The sequence below is a fragment of the Panthera leo genome, chromosome A1 (genome assembly GCF_018350215.1).
Source record: "Panthera leo isolate Ple1 chromosome A1, P.leo_Ple1_pat1.1, whole genome shotgun sequence".
Taxonomy (NCBI): Eukaryota; Metazoa; Chordata; class Mammalia; order Carnivora; family Felidae; genus Panthera; species Panthera leo.
Genome location: NC_056679.1, coordinates 166,875,499 through 166,899,500, shown reverse-complemented (window position 1 = coordinate 166,899,500; position 24,002 = coordinate 166,875,499). Strand labels below are relative to the sequence as shown.

At 34.9% G+C, this 24,002-nt stretch overlaps 1 protein-coding gene across 1 annotated transcript; it reads right to left on the bottom strand.

Annotated features, from left to right (window-relative positions):
- Positions 1 to 3,131: 3,131 nt before the first annotated feature.
- LOC122230339 (COX assembly mitochondrial protein 2 homolog) lies at positions 3,132 to 19,952 on the bottom strand. The gene is made up of 4 exons (XM_042956143.1): positions 19,741 to 19,952; positions 19,583 to 19,620; positions 15,906 to 15,961; positions 3,132 to 3,242 (listed from the first exon to the last, which is right to left on the bottom strand). The coding sequence occupies exons 1-4, from the start codon at positions 19,950 to 19,952 to the stop codon at positions 3,132 to 3,134; spliced, it is 417 nt and encodes a 138-aa protein (XP_042812077.1).
- Between the last annotated feature and the right edge of the window lie 4,050 nt (positions 19,953 to 24,002).

Here is a 24,002-nt window from a genome sequence, read left to right as displayed (position 1 = left end):
TATATTATTACACTTCTGGGTTTGTTGTTGTTGTTGTCATTCTCCTGTTAATCCGTCTTTTATTACAAGGATTCTCAGCTGAAAAGCTAGGAGAGTAAAGGGAAAATTCTTTTTCCTTCCCCAAACACATAAAGCTAAATATTTGGTAGAGATTATATTGATGAGCACAGCTGTATTTCTGGGTCATGTGTTTTTTTTTTCTTTTATCTAGCTTTTATACATTTTCTAGGACTTTTAGAAATGATAAGGACTATAGCTAAGGAAGAATTAACTCTCACTTTCATATGTATCCCCTGATTCATATGTTACAGACTCTGAATGGTCAATGGCACCTTAATGAAAGGTTTCATGAGAAACACATATCTACTGGTTCAGCCAGGATCAGCTACTTAAGTTGTGGGACCAAGTGGGCAGTGAAAATGTGGGTCTCTTATTCAAAAATATTGAGAGCTTGACAGATTGACAATAAAGCATTCAACAAAGTGTGGGGCCCTTTTGAATGCCACAAGTTGCTCAGTCACATAATGGGGCTTGTACACCTGCTCTTCCAATCCCTACCTTGTCTCCAGGGAGGTTAATCTGTGCTGCTTCTTTTGTGAAGAGATGCCGATGTAGTGCAGATGAGGAATGGATTTGTTTCTCAAAAGGGTTCCAAGTTAACCCTAAAACTTGGGACTTTAACTGATCACCAACAACACACTCAGTGATCCTCGAGAACATGCCAGGCCTTTGTGGTAGATGCAACCGTGACTATTACCTGGTGTAATGTCTGTGAAATGAACCTAATTATAAAATGAATTATACATGTATTTGAATTATACAATTATATTAATTATAAAATTCCATTTCCCCTTTGTAATAGTTTTAACATGAAATAACTGAAAATTGTGGCATTGTCCGGATTAAAAAGACTTTAGATTGAAAAGGTACAATGCAGGTGCTAATGCAGGTGACCTCAGCTTCTCTATGCACTGGTGTCTTATTGCTTCAAACTACATTTCTTTTCTTCGGGACCATATCACCATGTCACCTACCACTTCAATATGAACTACCTATTTTTTTTTTTCTCTACTTGCTCCTCCCTCCAAAAAAAGTGGAAAGATCTTTTAGAACTGGGCTGACACGTTCTAACGTTTTCTGGAAAGTATGGAGGCACTGGCAGATGTTCATAAATGGTTCTTTCTATTGCAGGAGAGTGATTATCTTTGAAAAGCGGAAGGTAGAACTGTGGTCCTTTGGGCCTGACTTGGGTTACAGCTCTATATGAGCAGTTTATTCCAATAGGTAGAATCAGGAAGGAAGGTTCTAAGAAAAGAGGTAGGTGATACTTGACGTCAAAAAGACGGCTACATCATGAATCACAAAGTGATCAGTTTGTTCCTGGCAAGATAACTCTTAGCAAGGTGCATGTGAAACAGACTTTAGCTTTGAAAAACAAGGAAATGACAACAGCACAGCGGGGCTAGTCCACGTTGAAGGGGGTTGGTCTATGGCATAGCTTCTGTCTCAGCAGGAAAACTGAAACAGAAGCTCAGTCAGAAGGACTGCTGTGTGAGGACGCAATATGATGGCAAAATGGGGGCAAGTAAAAGCTGAATCAGAGACAAGAGCGTGGGATTTTCCAGGCATTAAGAACAGTGACCCTTAGGGGTAAGAATTTTTCACCAACATTTACAGAGCACTAGCAGGCATTATAGAGGGCAGGCGAGAAATACAAAGATACATGACAGGCATATCCTTGCCTTAGGTGCTCTGGATCTAGTAGGCAAAAAAGACACAAACAGTTACATTATAACAAGCTTAGAAGTACACACAGAGTAGGTGTAGCCACACAGCAGAATACAACAGGATCTGGGATTCTAGACTGACTGAATCATGATGAATGAGTAGAAATGAGTCAGATGAAGAAAGAGTGGGAGGTCATTCTAGATAGATAGAATAGCATGAGCAATGTCAGAAGGTGTGAATCACCATGGTGTATCTAGAAGTATAGGCAACTCATGATCTCCTAGATATTAGTTTTCCAGGCAAAGAAAAGTAGGAAATGGAGAGATTAACAGGCAAATTCATGGAAGGGCTTTTTATGTCACACTGCCAGGCTTGGACTCCTGATATTGGAAACTTTTTTTTTTTTTTCTTTAAAGGAGACCAGTAAGGCAAAATTGCATTTTAAATTTAATCAAGGGTAAAGAGATCTGAATGAGGTAATCTGGAGGCACTGAGACCCTGTCAGGAGGCTACAGATGTAACCTTGTGAGAACAGCTGAAGGCCTGGACCTGGGGGAGTAATGGTAGGACTAGAAGGGAAGGGCTACCTGTGGGAGAGATTTAGGAGATGAAGGGGAGCAGAATTTATTGCCCCCAAATATCTCTCTTTGGAGTAAACATTCTTTTAGACTGTTTATTTATAAGAAACACCAGACCTAGGAGAAGCTGTGAAAACCAAGTAGAAGTTACCTTTCTGTAATAGATATTTACATTTACAAGGGAAATCTCCCTTTGTAAGGGTGTCTCCCTCTGTGTACCAGGAAGACAAAGATGACCTACTCCCTAGAAACTCTTACTGAAGGAGAAGGCACAGACTTAAATCTGCATAACAACCATAGCCTTGTTTAATGTGCTTTGACTGATAACTTCCCATAACTGCTCTTCTCCACCTCACCTATCCCCCAACATCTTTCTTTTGTCTTTATATGGAGATGATATTTAAGGAGGTGACTGTGCCACTTGGGGGAGTTACTCAGTTTTCCTGGGTCTCTCCCATGTGTATATATATATCATGTATATACATGATATTAAACTTGTTTGTTTTTCTCCTGTTATCACAGTGGGGAGGGGGGCAAATCCCGACCAAGAACTTAGAAAAGTAAAGGGAAATTTATTTTTTCCTCCCCCACAGGATAAAGATATTAATTATTAACCAAATTGGTTTGTGGTTTAATTATGAAGTTGAGGGGAAGGAAATAAATAACTGTATCTGAATGGCACTGAGGAAGGCACAGCTAAATATACCGCTCGGAAACTGTGTAAATTCATTTTAATGGCATGAAGGATGTTACTCAGGATAGGCTGTTATGCTGCAGAAAAAGAACAAAAACTTTCTGTTGATTAACAGCAGGTTTATTTCTTGCTCATGGTATATATCCCGTGTAGTCTGTCAGGGACATCTGCTCCATACAAACACTCAGGGACCAGGCTGCCACAGTGCCACCATTTTGTACCTGTAGCGATGGAGTCATATCCTAGCAGCAGAGGAGGGATAGTCAGAAGAAATGTACATAGGCATTTGTCACCGCAGCCAAGGAGTAACACACTTTTTTTCTGCTTACATTTCTTTGATCGGAACGAGTCATGCGTTCTCATCCAACTTACAATTTACACAGAAACCTGATAAATGTAACCTTCAGGATGCCCAGGGGGAAAGGAGAACCAAATACTGATGATGACTAGTGAATCATGATGGAACTTGAGGTGATGCTAATCTGTTCTAATGTGAATGTGAAGTTACATAGCATAAGACAGGCTAAGCTTGGCCACAGGAAAACATTTTGAACACTCACTTTGTACTAGATCACTATGTGCCAGACCCTGTGCTAAAACTGCATATATTAAAATAATTCAGTGATTTAACACTCACAACCATCCAATAACACAATAAACTTAGTAACTTTTGAATTTCAAACTTGGAAGAGAACTTTCGAATGGTCACGTTAGAACAAAGCCTTTATTTTGCAGCTGAAAAACTGATATCAAGAAGAGTGAAATGAAAAGGTAAAAACTTCCAGTTATAAAATAAATAATTTGTGGGGATATAATGTACAATATGGTGACCATAGTTAATAATATCACATTACGTATTTGAAAGCTGCTGAGAGAGTAGATCTTAGAAATTCTCGTCACAAGGGAAAAAAAATTGTAACTCAAGGTTAACTGGATTTATCATGGTGATCATTTTGCAATATATACAAAGATCGAATCAGTATGTTATACACCTGAAACAAATATAATGTTATATGTCAATTATACCTTAATAAAAGACAAGTAAACAACAAGACCCCTCCTCCCCCCCAAAACCTCAAAAGATGCTGACAGACTGGCAAACAAAAATGACCATCCAATGATCAGGAGACCCAGGCATTTTTATTTATCACAGACACTCATACAAAAAAAGGAAAAAAAATAAGTAAGTTAAAAAGGAAAAAAAATGATGAGTCTCAGATAACATAAAAAATGAGTTGCAGGGTTAAGAGTCAAACTCAGATTGGACTCAGAATGGAAAGTTGAGAGTGTTTTTTCCTCCACCACATTATTCCTCATGTCCATGATTTGGATCTCAAAGATTACACGAAGGCTCTGTGACATTTCATACAGCTGGGCAAAATTATTGGTGTAATCCTCGTAAAGAATGAGCATAAAGAGATGCTTAACTTGTTGAATTTTATTTGATATTGATATCATCTCTGTGACTTACTCAAGAAGACATGGCTGGTCATACAGGATGCATAGATACCCCAAATGACAATGCATTATTTATACCAAAAATGTTATGGTTTGATGGAGTGAGAAAAGGGTGCCGTTTTTCCCTTACTAATTCCATAAATGCTTATCGATAAACTCTTTATTTGTATGATTTGCATTCATATTTGATACTGTTTGTCACACCAAATTTCTGTCTACCATAAATGACAAGAGGGAAATACAGTATTCCTCTGACCAATTCTCATGGCCTACTGTATTCATTTAACCTACACGTTGTTAAATCATGGCACTAACAACACCCTGATTTAAAATTCCAAACAAAATTGCAAAACAGAAATGAATTCTAACTGTGAAACACTAAAAGGGAGACTGTATTATTTAAACTGGCACTTAGATACATCATCAATGACACAAGTGGAGTTAGTGCAAAAGCTAGTTTACTTTCTGGTTGCAGAATTTAGCAAAAACTATCTTAAAGTTTACAGACAAAAAATGAGATTTAATTTGCCACTGATTTATAAAGCAAAGTAAATACCAAAGAAAGAAAGATAAGTTACAAGATTAGACAACAAAAGGATTTTATGAATGAAGAGCTGTTTTTAGAAAAGCGTGAGTACAAATTAGTATACACTCCCAAAGTTTGGTGCTTACCTCTGCAAAGTGTGCAGAGGCTCTTTAAAGTTATAGGTTAGACTACAAAATAAACACATTTCATTTTCTTGGAGGCCCTATTTTAATAAACATTTTAATGATTTAACCATTATTTTTGTAAATTCTGAACACGGATATATTATGGGGTAGAGTCAAACCTTGCATGATTTTTCAACATAGCAGGAATTACAATGGAAGCAGGTCACTTAGTTTGCTCTAAGGGTGGGTGTTTGTTCCCTCTGTCACAAATGGTAGGAGAGCAATGAACTCTGAGAAACAGATGATGGGAATTTGCAAACGAGAACAATACAAGTTTGTGGTTTTATCATGTCTTAGGACTTAAGAGTAAAGGGCTCAAATTATCCTTCGGCAGGTAAAAAAAGTAGAAAAAGGCCAAGAATTATTATTATCTGCCTTTGAACGTGAACTGGACAATAATGTGGGTAAATGATGAGAGGTTATATTCAGTTTCAAAGTTGGCAGAGCATCTAAGAACCTTCCATTTTTATATTAGAGGACAGAGGGTCGGCTGAGCCCTAGGCAACAATACTCTTAAGACACCTGTCGCGATGAGGGTTTTAATCCTGCCTACTCCTACAGAATCTGTGTCCCCCATTCCTTTTGGCACAGATTTGAATTGTATACTGAAACTGTGAAATAGAGAGACAGATTTAATAATCATTCCACTTAGTAAGTACAGCTGGGGCAGGTAATTAAACAGGTTTTCTCTTGCCAGCAGGCCTAAAGCAATGTAGCTCAGAGTCTCAGTCACACAACTGGACTGATGGAAAGCTAATATTAAACAGGCCTTCTCTACGCAGACCCATGTCGGCAGTGCTGTTCCTCCCAAGAAGGAGTTATTAAAGGAGGCTTGTCAGGCCGTCAGAGACCTGTCAAATCTTCACTTTTAGAAATATTGGATTTATGGGTTGAAAAATGAAAAAGGACTAAAATAATCGAAAAATTATCATTATTTTGAGGTGGTTGATATCTAATAAAATATCATCATGGTGAATCTTTGATATTATCGTTATATGAATATCTACTCAAATATTGGGGAAATAATTTCTTAATTTTTGAAATTTCTAGTTTACTTTGCATTATGAAAATGTAGTATTTACTTAATATGAGACATAGTACCCTAATTGCATGGAGGTTGAATAGTGACAAAACACTCATAGGGAGATGATAATTGACCTTAGTTAAAGAGTACTTTGTTAGGAAAGGGTTTTTTGCTTGTTTGAAGATGGAAAATCAAATGAAACATTTTTCGTTTAAAAAAATATGCCAAATTATACCGTCAGTTAATAGTTTTTCCTGTCTGATTGTTCCTGTTATATATTGCTACGTAACAAACACCTCCGAATTTAGTGTCTTAAAATAGAAAACTTTTTATTATATCTCAAAATGTGAGGGATCAGAAATTTGGGTAGGGCTTGGCTAGGTAATTCCTCTGGCCCACACTGTGTTGACCTGAATCAATTGGTTGTACTTGGTTGGTGGCTGGTCTACTCTAGGGAGTACAAGACAGTGAGATGAATAGAAGTTTTGGCCTAGCTGCCTCTTTTTCTTCTTGGAGTTTCAGGGCCTATCCATTGGGCCATATTTGGTCCTTCCATTGATGCTGAGGCAGCACATACTGATTAACTGCCACTGGAGTTGATGAATGCTAGCCATTCAGTGACTGCTGATCTTGAAGATACATCTTGTCCTAATTTCTACAGGGTGTCAAAACTATAAACATTTTCCACATATCAAACATACAAGTTTCAACAAATGTTTTTGGACAGCATGGCAACATTTTAATTTTGGTTCGCTGTCTGGGAAAACATCAAATGTAAGTATAGTTTTCTTGGATTGCTCTAATCCTATGAATCCATTTCCAAGTGGGTGCGTATGGTTATGGTGGTGGAAAGAAGAGAAGGGCTTCATTTGAAGAGACTTTCCCATTAGTTTCCAATATTATGTGCTATTGTTTTCTTGTTTATTTGGGAGTGAGGGGAAGGATGGGAGGGCTATAAAATCCATGACTTAAATAGCGTATTTCTACATTAAAACGTAGATATGCTTCTATTGAAGTTTTAATTTTTTTTTACTATGTTAAAACATTCCCCCAAATCTCTTAATCAATATGAACTCAAATTTCATGCTTTATGCTACCTATAAAACATTGGGCAACTGTGTAATATGAGATGTCTATAGTTTTAAACTAAATGAGAATGATGCAAAAATAAACAGAATTGGAACTGTTGACTGAATACTTAAACATAGAATGAAGACAACGATTCTAAATCTATCATAAATATTTAACTGAAAGATAAGTTTCAGAGATAGTCATGCAATATTAAGCATTAGAATTTATAATATATTTTTAAAAATTTAATTATTTTACTAGATAATATTTTGAGGCCCCAAATTATAAAACATATTAAATATAAGTTATCAAAAAAGGCTTTCTCTTCTCCTTGTCCCTATCACCTCTGTCCCACAGAGAGCCAGTATTAGCAGTTTCTTTATACTTAAACAAATATGAATATGTATTTTTATTTCCCTGTTTTCTACACATGCTATTGTATACCCTGATGTTTTCACTTAACAATAAATCTATATGCACACATTAAGTGCTTTCTCATTTTTTTTTTTTTGCTTTCTCATTTTTTTATAGTTGCATAGTATCGCATTATATGGATGCACCATAGTTTAAACAGCTCCCTATTGATGAACATTTGCTTTTTAAGAAAACTTTTTAAATGTAATTAGTAATATATTGCTTACGTTCTTTAAAACACAATATATTCGTGGAAAACTTCCCAGAAGTGAAATTACTGGGTCAAAATATATATGCATTTAAAATTTTCATAGATATTACCAAATTGTTCATCATAAAAGCTGTAAATATGTATTTACTCTAGAAATATATGAAATTGGCTTCCCACACAGTCTGACCTATAGCATATAATGGAATATTATCATTTCTTTCCAAATTGATAGGTTAAAAAAATGACATTTCTGTATCATTCATGTGTATCCTTTTATTCTCATTGAGTTTATGCTTTACTTTTAATATTTTAAAGAACATTTGCTGGGGCACCTGGTTGGTTCAGTTGGTTAAGCATCTGACTCCTGATTTTGGCTCAAGTCATGATCTCATGGCTCATGAGATTGAGTCCCTCCTTGGGCTCTGTGCTGACAGTGTGGTGCCTGCTTGGGACTTTCTCTCTCTCTCACTTTCTCTTCCTCTCTCTTTCTCTCTCTTGCTATGCCTTCCCTACTTGTGTTATCTCTCTCTTTCTCTTGCAAAATAAACAAACATTAGAAAAAAAGTATTTGCCTTCCTATGAACTGTATGATCATATCCTTTTACCAAAGATCCATTGGATTATTGTTCTTTTTCTTATTGATACTCTTTAATACTAATATTTGTGGAATTTATATATTGAGATATTTTAACTGATTTTGAAAAATATTGTGTCTTCACTTTTTATTTGCCCTTTGACTATAGTTATAATATTTTTTCTTTGGCCTTGCAGTCTTTCTTTATGTTTGTGTAGTTAAATCTATCTTTTCTTTAATGACTTCTGGATTTTGAGTTAAACTGAGAAAGGCTTTTGTCTCTTCAGTTTTATGAAGTTATTATTCCTGTTTTCTTCTGACACATTTATGTACTTTTTAAATATTTGCTATTTTTGGAATTTATCTTGGTGTCTGGTGTGAGGTATGGATATAGCTTACTTATCTCTAGTAATTCTAATGCCATTTTTGAATAATTCATCTTTTCCCCACTGATTTGATATGCTAACTTTATCCTCTTTCAAATTTATATATATATATATGTATATATATATGTATATATATATATATACATATATATATATTTATATGGACTTTGGAATGTTTTATTCTGGGCCATTGCTCTGCTTGTTTATGAACCAACACCTCACTGTTTTAATGTTGAAACTTTACTAATCTTTATTATACAACATTATAAACACATTTTTATGTCATAAGGAGGGTCCTCCTTGCTGTTTACCTTATTCTTTTCCAGAGTTTTGCCGGGGACTTTTATTTTTCTACTTAAACATTATGTTTGGTTATATATGATTAGTTATTATAGTTTGCATAATTAGCACTGTTTATTTAGATTGTATCACATTTATAGAGTAACTTACAGAGAAGTAAAGTCTTTATGATATTGAGTATTCCTATTGAATGATACAGTATGCTGTTACATTTGTTCATGTCTAGTCCTGTCCTTCAAAGCTGCTTTAAAGCTTTCTTAAAAGAGATTTTTTTCATCTTTATTATTGCTATTCTTCCCTATTTAACCTTGGTATTGTAAATGGGTTTTTTTTTTCTTTCTTTGTATTACCTAACTGGATGTTATTTGCATATATGAAAGCTATTGGTTTCTGAATATTAATTTAATATCCCTTTAGCTTGCTGAATGTTTTGTAATAATTTTCTAGTTCATTCTCTTTGGTTCTGCAGGTAAGCAATCATATCTCAGCAAATAGTAGTAATTTTACAACCCCCTTCCAAAATGTTTTACCTACAGTTTCTTACTCTAACTGAATTCATTGGCTTGTGAGCTGAGATAGATTTCTTTTTATTATGAATTCATTGGCTTCTGTTTCACTTAGTATTATTAGGCTGAACAATATTTGATTTATTTTTTCACCTACAAAAATAACCTTCCATATAATTCAACTAAATGTTTATTAGGGGTGGTTGCTAAATTCTTTCAAATGTTTTTTTATCATGGATGTTGGTGATTTATACTACTTATATTAATAGAATTCCTAATGTTGAATCATCATTACGTTTATGTAACAAAACTGAGTCATGGTACAATTATCTTTTAATTTTGCTGTATTTTCTTTTTCAGCATTTTATTTACTATTTTTGTATTAATATTTATGTGAGATTATTCTACAGTTTGTTTTCAAAGTCTTAAGGCTTTAGTATCAATGTCATATTCTTTTTATAAGCTTGCTTTCTTTTTTATGCCTGGAGCCGTTTAATAGCATTTCAATGGGCTGATTGTTAAATACATGTTGGAATTCTCCTGTGAAGCCCTTTAATCTTTGACTATTTTTCTCTCAATTGTTTTATGGAAATTAACCTTTTCTGATTTCCAGAGTTTGAATATAAGTTTGACAAATTGTTTTTCTTAGGAAAAAAATATCAGTTATCCAGGTTTCAAATTTATTTTTATATTATTGAAATAGCACTTTTATTAGTCATCCAATTTCCTCTATTTCTATGAATTTTTCTTCATAATAACTTCCAATTAAATGCTTTCTTCTTCTTTTTTAAAAAATCTTAAGTGTATTTATTTATTTTGAGAGAGAGAGAAGATGAGCAGGAGAAGAGAAGAGAGAGAGGAAGAGAGAATCCCCAGCAGGCTCCATGTTATCAGGGTGGAGCCCAATGTGGGGCTCGAACTGAAGAACGGTGAGATTACGACCTGAGCTGAAACCAAGAGTAGGATGCTTAACTGACTGAGCCACTCGGGGGTCCCTATATGCTTTATTCTAATCAATTTTTATTAACAAGCGGTTTGTATGTTCTATTGCTTATTTTTTCTTCCAAGTAGCAGTTTTAGGGTTTTTTAAAATTGTTTTTGTTGTTTGCATATTTTTATCTCACTAAATACTACTTTTATGGCTATTTTTTTCTTTATGCTTGCTTTCAATTTATTTCTGTACTTCTAACTGAATCAGTTCCTTACTTTGTTTTTTTTCTTTTTAACCAGTTTAAGTATTAAAGGCTGTGCATTTTTCTCTGAGCACCGATTATCTAAATTCCAAATGTTCAAATATGGACTATTTTTTTTTTAGAAGTTTTGCAATTTTGATTAGTGTTTGAGTTAAGAGAGATTTTTTTCTATTTCCAGATTTATAGATACATACATTTACTTATTATGTTAATTTCTAATTTTGTTGCATTTTTATTAGAGAATATTGTCTCTACCACCTGTGATGGTTAATTTTATGTATAAACTTGACTGGGCTTTGGCCTGTCCAGATACCTCATCGAACATCATTCTGGATGTTTCTGTGACAATGTTTTGGGTGAAATTAACATTTAAATCAGTGGACTAGGAGTAAAGTAGATTGTTCTGTACAATGTGTGTTGATCTCATTCAATCATTGAATCTGTTGAAAAATACAAAAACATTGGCCTCTTCCAAAGAAGAGGACTACCTTAAGATTTCATCTGGATCATCGGCCCTTCTTAGCTCTAAGGCAGACTGCCTTAGGACTTGAATTAGAATACTGGCTCTCTTGGGTCTTCAGCCTATCTAACTACCCTGCAGATTTTGGACTCACCAGCCTCCAAAATCACAAGAATCAAAGTCTTACAATCTCTCTGTCTCTCTGTCTCTCCACACAAACATCCTATGGCTTCCGTTTCTCTGAAGAACCCTAATAACCACCTAGCCTTTTAGTCTAAATTGCCCTTTTATCATTTTGCTCAATTGTTTTAGTTTTAAGAGGAGCTCATGTGAACAGTATTTTCTGAATCTGTTCATTTTTAAATTTTAATGACTTCATGACACCTGCACTTATTATAAAATTTATAAACGGCCTTTCTTTTTTGTTTTTGTTATCTTTTTATTTTATAATGTTTTCTACTGTCTTCTGGCATTGACTTTTTCTGTAGCCAGCCTTATTTTTTACCCTTCTAGATATCTGGTTATTTTCCCTTGGCTACTTATAGTTAAACTCTAGTAATTTTACTAACATATGTCTGGTGATGAGCATCCTACTCAGTTTGCTTTGCCAAATAATGTGGCTATTAATATGTAAGTACAAAGGGCATTGCTACTTATTAGCTGAAACTTGATAAAATTATTTAACTTCTCTGTATTTAAGTCTCCTCATCTGTATAACAGGGAAAATAATTGGATTTGCCAAAGAAGGTTGTCATGATATTAAGTTATCATTTTAAAAATGTTTAATACTGTGCCTGATATATAGTAAATGATATTCTTTAATTAATAAGTTAATAAATAAACCAGAATAAATTTCTTTCAGAAAAGTTTTCTTGATTTTATGTATTTAAATGTTATTTGAACCTTGTTCTTAGAGAAGTTTAATTATATGTATATTAGGTATTATTTGCCTGTCTTCTTAATACATTATTTTCTCTCTAATCCTTAATCAATAGCAAAACCAAAAAGAATTATTGGGATTTTTTTTAGTGTAAGCATAGAGTCCTGTGGGTTTTGGCAAATGTATATAGTTGTACAATAACCATTACAGTCAAATTTTAGAACGCTTTGATGACCCCCAAAACCTCTCTCATGTTGGGTGCAGTCAATTCTTGCCCCCACCCTTCGCCTTAGGCAATCTCTGATCCATGTCGCTGTTACTATAGTTTTACCTTTTCCAGATTTCACAGAAATGAAATCATACAATATGTAGGCCTTATATCTGACTTCTTTCATCTGTATTTTGAGTATGGTTTTTTCCTTTATTATGAGTCGGTGGCATTTCACTATATGGATATGCCACATTTTGTTTATTTTAATCTGTATACACAGTTATTTTCTATTACTTTTTTGCTTGTTTTGCTTGTTTCTATTTCATATGTTCTTTATTGGATTTTCTGAGGTGTCTCTTTCATCAAATTTCAAATTTCATTTTTCTATATGTGTTTATTTTTTTCTTACTGCGCCTGTCTGCACCCAGTAATCTTATTGCATATTTTCCTTGTCCCCCTCTTTCTGTCCTACATTCTTAAATTTATTCTTTTTGAATTTCCTTCATGGAAGTGAAGAATTCAGTTTTTTTGTTTTTAAAATTTTTAAGAATAGGCTTGGGCATACCCTTTATCTGTTCTGTGGAAACATTTGTCTGAAGAGTGTACATTCACTAATTTTTTTTAAAAAAATGTATTTTGAATTCCTACACTGTAGCAGGCACTGAGGATATAGCAGTAGATAATACAGAATAAAATAAAAGTTTTGTGAAAATACTATATCAGGTTGTGACTTGTATTATGCAGGGAAATACCACTCACAGTGGAGGAATAAGGAATGTTGATGCATTTGTCACAATTTTAAATAATGTGACCTGTGACAATCACCCTTGGAAGGTGACAGTTGATTAAAATTTGAAGGGGATAAGGGAGTGAGTGATATTGCTGTCTTGGGGAGAATATGCTAGGCAGAGGAAAGAACAAGAAAAGTCTTTGAGGGATGACTATGCCTTCTATGTTCTTGGAAAAGAAAGATGGCTAGGGGACAGAAAGGTTTAGAAGTCAGAGATAATGGGAAGAGATATCATCCTGAGCTTCACAGGTTCTTCTCAAGTCTAGCTTTTGCCGAGTGAGATGGAGAGGGAGCCCTACAAATATATGAAGTGGAAGATGAAAGAATTCTGAGTATTTTTAATCTGTTGGTTAATCTGGTGATCTTTACCACATTTTTACAGTATTTATATACTGATTCTGTGCCATATCTTTTTTTAGTACCTATCACTGAATAAGTTACATTTTCCTAAATTAGATATTTGTAGATGGTTCTTATGAAAGTAGCTTGAAAGGATCCTAGGCAGCATTCCAGCCTTCACAACTTAAAAGCTCTCTTCCTGCTGCCATAGAGACAGACTGCTTCCTACCAATGTGGCTTCTGTGTGTGTCTTTGTGCACTCCTACAACATCCCGCAACTTCTGTTTCTCTTTATCATATCTGGTCCAGAGATCATGTTCTCTCCTGTTCAAGAGATGTAGATTTTGCACTTCTGAGTGAGCCCCTCATCTTCGTTGATGCAGTCAGAGGACTGCCCTGATAGGGCCTCTTGAACTCTCTGCTTTCTTATGATTTCTTCCTTCATGGCTTGTGTCCATCTAAGCTTCTGTTGGCAGCCCCCACATGTAAGATGAAGGCAGCTTATTATAGCTGCCTCCTAATTTCCCTAAAAAATTGAAGTTACAGGGTGGTGTTCCTTTTCTTTGTTGCTTTGGTGTGATTTTCAGGAAGACAAGGGAAGAAAGCATAGTTTCTTAGCTAGTATGATGACTTAGCTAGTATGAAGGTTAACTTTAAATGTCAACTTGGCTAGGCTATGGTGCCTAGTTGTTTGGTCAAATACCAGCCTAGACGTGTTGCCATGAAAAAAAATGTTCAGCTGTGAATTGAAATCAGTAGACCTTAAATAAAGTAGATTATTCTTTAATCTACTGGATGTGGGTGGGCCTCATCCAATCATTTGAAGCCTTAAGAGAAAGACTGAGGTTCTCTGAAGAAGAAGGAATTTTGCATTCATATTGTCTTCAGACTCAAGACTGCAAGTCAATTCCTGCTGAAATTTCTAACCTGCTGGACTTCCTTACAAGTTTTGAACTTACCATTCCCTACTCTTCTGTGAACCAACTCCTTAAAACAGATCTCACTCTATATATGTATGCACACTCTATTCATTCTATTTCTCTGGAGAACCCTGACTAATACAGGTTACCGTACTGGTAGTGAGAATTCAAGAACTAATTTGATGCAACTATTGGGAAAATTTTGTAGAGAAACTTAATTTAATAAATTATATATTCAGCATTTATGTAAGTTTAAGGCTTTCAAAGATATATTGATTATCTCACAAAAAATTCCACAGGACATTTTTTGGGAATAGTAATTTAACATGCCAAGTAATTCTGTATTTTTCTTTTGATATCCTGCAGTGTTTGGAAAGTGTGGTATTAAAGCAGAGGGTCAAAGAGATAAAGTTTAAGGGGTTATTAAGTGGGAAACTATGTCTGTTAGACATCAATGACTGGGTCGGTAGATTACAGCCTGAAGATGGAGTTCATGTCATCTCTGAGTGGAGAGAGGAACATTCTAAGGCTCTTTCCTATCTTTGAACATACCTATTATTTTGTAAGGCATTCTTCAACTATAATATGCATTTGTAGCCAAAAATGAATCCAAGAGATATAGTTTAAAATTTATAACACTAAATATGACAGATACAAAGTGATGTCATATATTCTAGTTCTCTTTTTAAAAAATATTTCTTGAGCATTCCTGTTAGGGTCTTTAGAGCCGAAAGGTGAGACTTAAAATTTAAATCTAGCTTCAGAAAAGAAAAAGGGTCATGGAAAAAATATCTAAACCTTAATCATTAAAAACATAATTGAGTATACATCTCTTTTTATTGTCATTATTTCATGTGATTTTATACTTGTGTTATGAATGTTGGCTATGGCAGTATTCTAAATATGTATAACATATAAAATGACAAACAGTAGCTTTTCAAACACATATAACTTGAATAACTACAATTTAGAGAATTATATCCTTTACTCTCTAATGTGAGATACAGGATTTAATGTACAGTTAACCCTACTGGAACACATTCATTCATAGGAAATATGAAAGATTTTCTGAAGATCTGTGCAATCAGAATTACCAGACATTTTTCAGAATTACCCCACTGTCTTGTTCCCTGAAAGTAAAAACACTTTCTTACATGTTTCCATACAGCACACGGCTTTACGAAGTTTCATATTCTTGACTATGTCCCATGTTTTATTATTATTAAAGGCCAAATCATTTGCATAGTGTTAGGTTGCCTTACATTTTCGTTATATTTATTCAAAAAATGCCTGCTGGCCACGAAGAATGTATTTGTCCCCCTAATTTAATAATTGATAGTTAGGGAGTTTAAACGTGAGGTTTCTGAAGATGAACATATGTAAATGTGAAAGATTCTTAGCTATAGCTTTCTTACTTGATAGTATGTTGTAAAACGTTAAGAACCAAATGCACTTACCGCATAGATGACATTACACTGTATGGACCACGCTTCACCCACACCAAAAGGACATCCTATAAAAAGATGAAATGGAGGAAATGAGGAAATAAAAATAAATTATCCTATGGATGATTAGATAAAAATTCAGATATTAGACTAAGATTTGTAATATGCTGGAATAAATATCAAAGAGATCTTTGTTGTATACTAAGTGAGATTTGGCCAAAGATTTTCTAGTCTTTTATTTTCTTCTTAACTCATACCAAAAGAATCTTGTGAAAGTCCTTAAATAAATTATGAGAGAGTTTCCATTTGGAAAAAAACAGAAACAAATTCTTCAAGATGTTCCTTCGATTCAGATCCATGAGCCAGAAATTTTGTCAACATTTAAATGCGCTATAAAGAATATATAGTGGATTTTAATATCAATTTTGGCCCGCTTAAGGGTGGAGCCAACAAAATGTTCTGCTTTTGTTGGGTCTGCTCTGGACTTTATTTTATGCATCCCAGGTTACTCTTATCCCTCAGTGTTCTGCTCAGATATCTGTTTTTGCTTCAGAGAAGATAGTGCTGATTTTTCAAAGGTGTTTATGTTTACATGTGCCTGAGGCTCTCAAACCTGGTGGATCAGAATTTATCAGGCAACATTTTAACAGTGCCAAGACCGCAATCAAGGAGTTTCTCATTTATTAGTGGAGTGGGCATGCATTTGAAAATGGCACACCTACTAGTTACGATAACCATAACTTACGCTTACGCTACCTCAAAGATCAGTCTTTATCAAATCTATTATTTCCAATGGCAAGAAAATGATCTGTAAAATACAGGCTTCCCATTTTACTGCTTCATACCAGCAATGACTATGCAACATCATGGTGTCCTTTCTGAGTTTCTCTGAACACTGTTCTTCAGTTTGGTTCTCTTGTCTACTGTTCAGCAGCGTGACACTCCCTTGCTATGCTAATAAACAACTCCTTGCCATCCCTCCTATCTCTGCCATCCCTCTACCCCCCAGCAGCAGCTCAGCATGCTTATTGCTTAATCACTTCATGCCCAAGAACACGTGGGCTCTACTGAATGAGGCTTGTAATCAAATGATAGAGCTCTACTTGATTATCATTCACAACAGTAGCCCAATACATGATTTTTCTAATTATCTCCCCCGTGGTGGACATTAGCCCCTGTTTGGTTTTCAATTATAACATCTATATGTCTTAGTCCCCAAACATTCTTAAGGGATATACTATCAGAACAACCATGGAGAAGTTGGAGTGTCAGGAAAGGAACTCCCTTTGATGACTCCCTTTTGCTTTCATGTTTAAGTTGGACTATTATTTTCAGGAGAGGGGCTGAAGGAAGAAAAACAAATGCATTTGTTTTTCAGTGAAATAATAATTTTCAGAATTCTTTCCAGATCATAACAAAAAGTAAATGCCATGTTAATTTGTCATATGTATTTTTTCAGATCTGCAAGCATCATTCCTTTTCACTGCAGGAATGTTCTAAATGAACTTGTTTATAATCTGCAACCATTAAGATTATGATTTTTTAAAAAGTTTTATTTGTTAAAGTGACTGTTTTGCGTACATCATTCCTTAGGCTCTGAATCGGACTTGATTATAATAATATTGTGCTTAAAATAATTGATGTTATTGAAGCTCTTTCAGGAAGTCTTCAATTAAATATTGGTCAATATGTACTTTGCATTTTTACAGATAATAGTATATATCATTTTTACTATTTTACAATTTTCCTGACAAATTCGTAACACAGAAAGTGATTTCCTGAAAAATGTTGAATTTGGCAAAACATTAATATTCTTCTCATGCTCTCTGTCCCCAAAGGAGATACTATAGAGTCATTTTGTTTGAGTGTCAAGTTTTATTGATGATCTTGGTCAGAATCATTTATATTTTTCAGTTTCCTTGCACATGTCATTAATAGAGAGCTGCTTCCTTGCTTGCATGAATGTTTGATTTCTTTTTCCAGTTAAATAGTGATCCAAATGCAAAATCTAATGCTTAGGGTAATCATGTGAATTTATGACCATCGCTTGGATGCTGGGCTTTCAGAAATGAAATTGAATAGATCATATTTCTCTATAAATGTAGGTTTTACAGCTGAGATAGATCTAATATTGATAATCTCTTTATTTAACTGTTTCAAAATGCCATATGTGACTGAAAGCAACAGAATGGAAATAACTATGTTTATAGCAAATAGAACAGGAAATGAAAGCAAGATATGCAGAAAGCTTCTAACTGAAGTGAGCATCATATTAGTGCTATAGTATAGCAGCATTAAGGGCAGCAATCAGCATGTTGAAGAAAGGGATTGGGGCACACTCACATGTAGGACGAGGAAATTATAATGGGAAAAATATCATGGCTATTTTCAGATGCTCAGAATCGCCCAGAAGGGATAACTTGAAGATTACATTAAAACTTACTTAAAATCGGGGAAAATACCTGTTGATTTATTTCAACAATTTTGTATCAAACAAAGAACATCTACTAGGTCACATTTTTCCAATATCTGCCATTGTCAGATCTGTAACATTGCAAAAACAATGGCTCAAGGTACCACACAATTTCAATTTAAGTGACTATGCTAATTCTCAAACGGACTCTGGCCTTGCCATTTTTCAGTCTATATTCATTCATTTATCCCACATGGTCTTTGCAACTGAAATTGGTTAAGGGAAGTGCTTTGGGTTGAATTATGTTCCCTGAAATTCTTATGTTGAATCCCAGCCCCTAATATGACTACATTTAGAGTGAGAATCTTCAGGTGGTAATTAAGGGCCAGGTCATAACCAGATGAGGTTGGTGGCCTTATAAGAAGAGGAAAAGAGAGAGATCTCTCCTCTCCCATGTGAGAACACAATGAGAAGATGGCTGTCTGCAAGCCAAGAAGAGAGCGTGCACCACCAACTGACCAGGCTGGCACCCTGTTCTTTGACTTTCCAGACTCTAGGGCTGTAGGAAAATAATTTTTTGTTGTTTAAACCACCTGGTCTATGGTAATTTGTTACGGCAATCTCACCAGACTAAGACAGGAAGCATACTGATTCCAAACACGTATCTATGCTCAGATGACAGGACAATTATTTACCATTTCATTTAGGTTCCTCACTGTTTCTACAGTGCTTGAATGTTTTAGCAGCCAAGGTGGTGACAGATCTGCACAGAGGTTTTCTAAAGACAGTGTCCAGTCTGCATTGACTTGCTGTCCTGCACTCATTTGTCAAATTTCTTAGAATACAGGGGTATTCTGCGGTTAAAAACAAGCAAACATGAAAGCCCTGTTTGAACCCTCCACAATCTCAACTGGAATCAAATCAAGTTACTTAAGGAATGTGAGGCACAACGTATACAGATGCAAGACTTTTTTTGTATTTTATTCTACAGAATTCAAATCCTCTAGTTACTCAAGTTAGAACTCAAGTCCCAGAATGTCTGTTTTACTATGTCTGGGATCTGGAGGAGTCCCATATGTATATAGGAAAAAGGCAGGGATTTCTCTGAGTTAGAATTTGGGGAAAAAAAGTTACTACCTACCAAGTTTTTCCAAATACATATAAAGGTGACTAGATCACTCAGGGTGAATATATTTTTATCCTCCAGACTGAATTTTGGAGGTATCATAGCATTCATAACAAAGCCAACTATCACTATTTTTTTCCCAAGGTATGCCTGTAATTTGTTTTTCAGATTCCTCTGCAGGATTAAAACTCCTTTTCAGAGGCACCTGGTTGACTCAGTCCCAAGAGCATGCGACTCTGCATCTCAGGGTGGTATGTTCCAGGCATATTTTGGGTGTGGAGTTCACTTACAACAAAACAAAACAAAACACACATCTTTTTTTGCATGCATTGTTATACTCCCTGCTCTTGGTCTTCTTTTCTGTGTCTTCACTATTCAAGCATTTTCTCCTCTCCTGATCAGGATCATTGCAATGACCAAAAATTTCCCAAATGCTATAATTTTTGTGACACTCCCTAAGCCAGTTAATGAAGACATTGTATTCTTCAGTGGGCCAGTGTTGAGATAAGTCGGGATACATCTTTAGGAGAACGTGATGGAGCACAGCAGAGCAACGCCAGTTGTGGCCGCACTGGGAGGGCTGAAGTAAAAGTCACCAGCCAAGACTCCCCATCCAAAAAGTGGTGACCTGGGCACCAGAGCTGGGCAGGTTTGCATTGGTGAAGTCTCTCATGCCCTCCACAGGCCAACTATTACTATTTTTAGGCAATCCTAGATACCAGAGCAAATGGACAGAGAAAAAGTATGTGAAGTATATGATAAAAGAGGAACCACTGGCTTTTAAATCACGACATAAAAAAATAAAATCATTTTGAGATAAAATCTAATCCTTTAAGGTTCTGTCATGTTAACATTTATTTCCATGTTTACACATATATTTATTCCTTATATATTTGAAGTACCTACTATATACCAGTCACCTTGTTAGACTTCGGGCAGCAAAAGAATACAAAGATGGCACATCCCTATCTTTAAGATTTCCTATACAAAAATTGGCCAATAATTCTGAAATTTGGTAAATTGGAAATTTGGATTTAAGAGGGCCACAAACATATTGCTATGAAATTCATTCAGTTGTAGTTTGCACAATTGAGTTCTTTAAATATATTTCCTGTTATGAAAACCAAAAAAGCAGATACTTCATTTAATGGAAAAAAAATAATATGTAATAGGTTATTAATGGCTTCAAAGTGAAGCAAACTTAACACTGACTCGGGAAGACTTTGCCCTTAAAAACATCAGTAAGGAAACTATGCAGTATAAATCATTAGAGCAGAACGTTTCCACTTTTCTGCCTCTACAGATGACCTTTTCCTGATGGATTCATTAATAAGTCTAAACACACAGGGGAGCTAGAAGGGATGGAGAAGCAGAACAGTCTTTCTCCTCTCCACCACTCTCTTTTCTTTTCCTCCTGCAGATTAGGGGGACATTTGTTTACGTAAGCACACCACTGGAGACTACTTCATGGTGTTACGTAGTTTTATGTACCATGTCTTTAGACTTGAGCCTTTGACTTATCTCCCTATTTTTGTTTCTCCTTTAACTTTTTCAACCCAACTTATTTCCCACTGATCTTTAGCAGGCGCTGCTCTGCCGTGGATACAGTTTTTCTCATCAACATTTGAATCTAATGAAGAATGTATCTTCACAAATGCATTCTGCTACACTGTGATAAAATCATCAACGATATCTAATATTCACTGATTAGGTATTTATGACATAACTAAGTGTTGTACTAATGGATTTATATTTGAATATCCATCCTGTTATTTCAGCCACATTTATCAGACCCAACACTTTGACGATTTAATCTATTATTGCTAAAATCAAGATTTACATATGACCTAGATTCAGGCACTCTCCAGCAAACCTTAGTTTCATAGTTTTCCTAAACTGCTTAATCCATCTAAACTTCTTATTCCATCTCATTAAAGACCTTCACTTTCCACAGTTTTAGGTTAGTTGCCACAATTCTTCCAGTAGACGCAGATGAAGTTCTGAACTGTTCACTGAAGACCATTACTTTTCTGTTCTCCTTGGCACATTTGTAGGATTTTTTTCTTCCACTATGCCATGGGGCAACACATGGTACATTTATCACAAGGATGGTATAGAAGTTTGGGATAGGCACTTGAAACCTACTTCACAACTTCCAGATTGTTTTGGTCATTTGGCTTATTTTTTGTAGAGTTGGATAGCTCTGTTGGTTGATTTTGGCTCAGATCATGGTCCCAGGGTGGTTGGATCAAGCCCGGTGTCCAGCTCTGCATTGAGCATGGAGCCTGCTTAAGATTCTCTTTCTTTCTCTCTCTCTGCCACTCCCCCTGACCCCCAAGCTCTGTCTCTCTCTCTAAAGTAAAAATAAATAAATAAATAAATAAATAAATAAATAAATAAATAAATAAAAAAATAAAAAAAATAGCATTTCATCTTTGTAATGTTGGTATCAAAGAAAAGAGCTTGGGAAATAGGTGTTCTGGGTTCTGGTCTTCCCTTTGGTATTATCTATTTGGCTTGGAGAAAGTAAGTTCATCTGATTCTTCATCTGTAATTAATACATCTAGATTATATTAATGATAGGCTGTACTTTCTTGACCTTTCGCCTGCTTCCCACTTTCCAAGGGCAGTTAGAATGACCAGCTCTCATAGTTGAGTTTAAGGTTTATGATAAGTTAGAGAAATTCATTCAGCACTGTGTGGAAATAGTCAGCTGGTATACCATTGTGCATTTTGTTCCCCAGTTGGTAAGGCATTGCAGTTTATAAACCCTTGAGGAATTTGATAGAAATAACATCTTAGATATCAGATGTAAAATAAAAGATGTTTGAACTTCAAATACTCCATATGGTCTGTCTTATGGTTGACTGGTATTTGGGTTATCTTTCTCTATACAGATTATTGAGAATTCTGTTTTCATTTTTAATCTTCAACTGGTTCACTTACGTTCGTTAAAATCTCTTCATAAATGGTCACATCATGGGTATTTGATGCCATATAAATCAACTTATATTCATTGCTTACATTCGTGCTTATATTCGGTATAGAGATAACTGGGTTCTGGGAGAGAATTTATTCATAATTGTTAAAGGCTAGAATTTACTTCATTGTTTTTCTTCCCTCATATTAGCAAATTATAAAGAACAGACCACAGTGGATAGTTCTGGTTTCTTTGATATTGAAAATTTAAAATTGAGGTGACAGGAAAATTATTTTGTGTGTATATTTTAATGCCACGGCATAATTAATGCATCCTAGTGAAAAGGGAATATAAAACATGTACATTAGAATATTCAACTAACACATTGTGGTAGAAACCAAGCTTTCAATAATTATTTTCTTTGTGAAAAAGAAAGAAAAGAAATCCAAGCATTACTACTATTGAATTATAAAACAACAAACTATCTCTTTCTCTGTGGCTTTCATCCATATAATTTACAGTGCAAATGCAATTTTTGGTACACAAATGCTTCTATATTGAGAGCTGTGTGGAAAATAGAATGCCTAGTTCCAATTTTCTTGCCAAACAAAGAAAACAAAATCCTTCCCCATCTTCTGTATTATGTGAGTGCCAATAACGCCTCTTTGATGGTAGCTTTGTGTTGTATTGTGCTTTTGCTTTTAATTAAGATATATTGGGTAAAATAGTGCTTCATTGTATTGTACAAAATACGAAAGCATGGGCTAATTACAGCCTTCAATGGGATTCAGTTTAGACCTCATGTTACTGTCTCATGCCCATTTTTTTAGTGTTTAGTAAAGTATTCTGATGTTATATTTTCTCCTGGGGTTTTCTTTTTGGTTTCTCTTCATCCAAATGAAAAGCAATGACCCCTACCTAAAATGTTAATTAAATGGCTACCTCATTTGTTATAATGTTTTTATTTTAAAATATTCTTACATTTTGGATGCCAAAACTCAATTTTGCCCCATATGGCCTTTTTCACAACACGTGTTTTTAGAGGGCATAATTTTCACAGAAGGCAGAATTCAAAGTTAGCAGAAAGCAGGTTGGGAGCCAGACAAATATGGAAGAAATGTCACCCTCATCTTTATTTAAACCTGATTAACCTTTTTAATTTAGTCATTAAGTTTTATTGAAAATGAACCAAATGTGGTCATTAGTTGTGGGAAGAGAATGGAATCAATTTAGACATTAAATTAAAGGGCAAAATCTCTAGAACTTCTAGGTAAAGAAAGATAAAATGGTAGGTTGCTCATTGCAAAGTGATTATAGGGAAAAATATTATCTATATTGAGATTTCAATTTACCCAGATGCCAATCTATTTCAGAATTTGTCATAATGTGATAAAACTCCACTAAAGCCTTCTATATATCTTTTCAAGAAACCAATTAAATATTTGTTAGTTGATTTGCAAAATGACTATGGCTAATATTCCATTTGGGGTTTATTTGATTCTTGAGCATGAGGTATGATTAAGGTGGGGTAGGGATCAAAAGGACAATTTTATCTCCTTTTATATGATCTTAGTAAAATATCTTCATCCACAAATATGATGTAAACAGTGCGTTGCAGGAGAAATGTCTGATGACTCAAAGAAAACATTT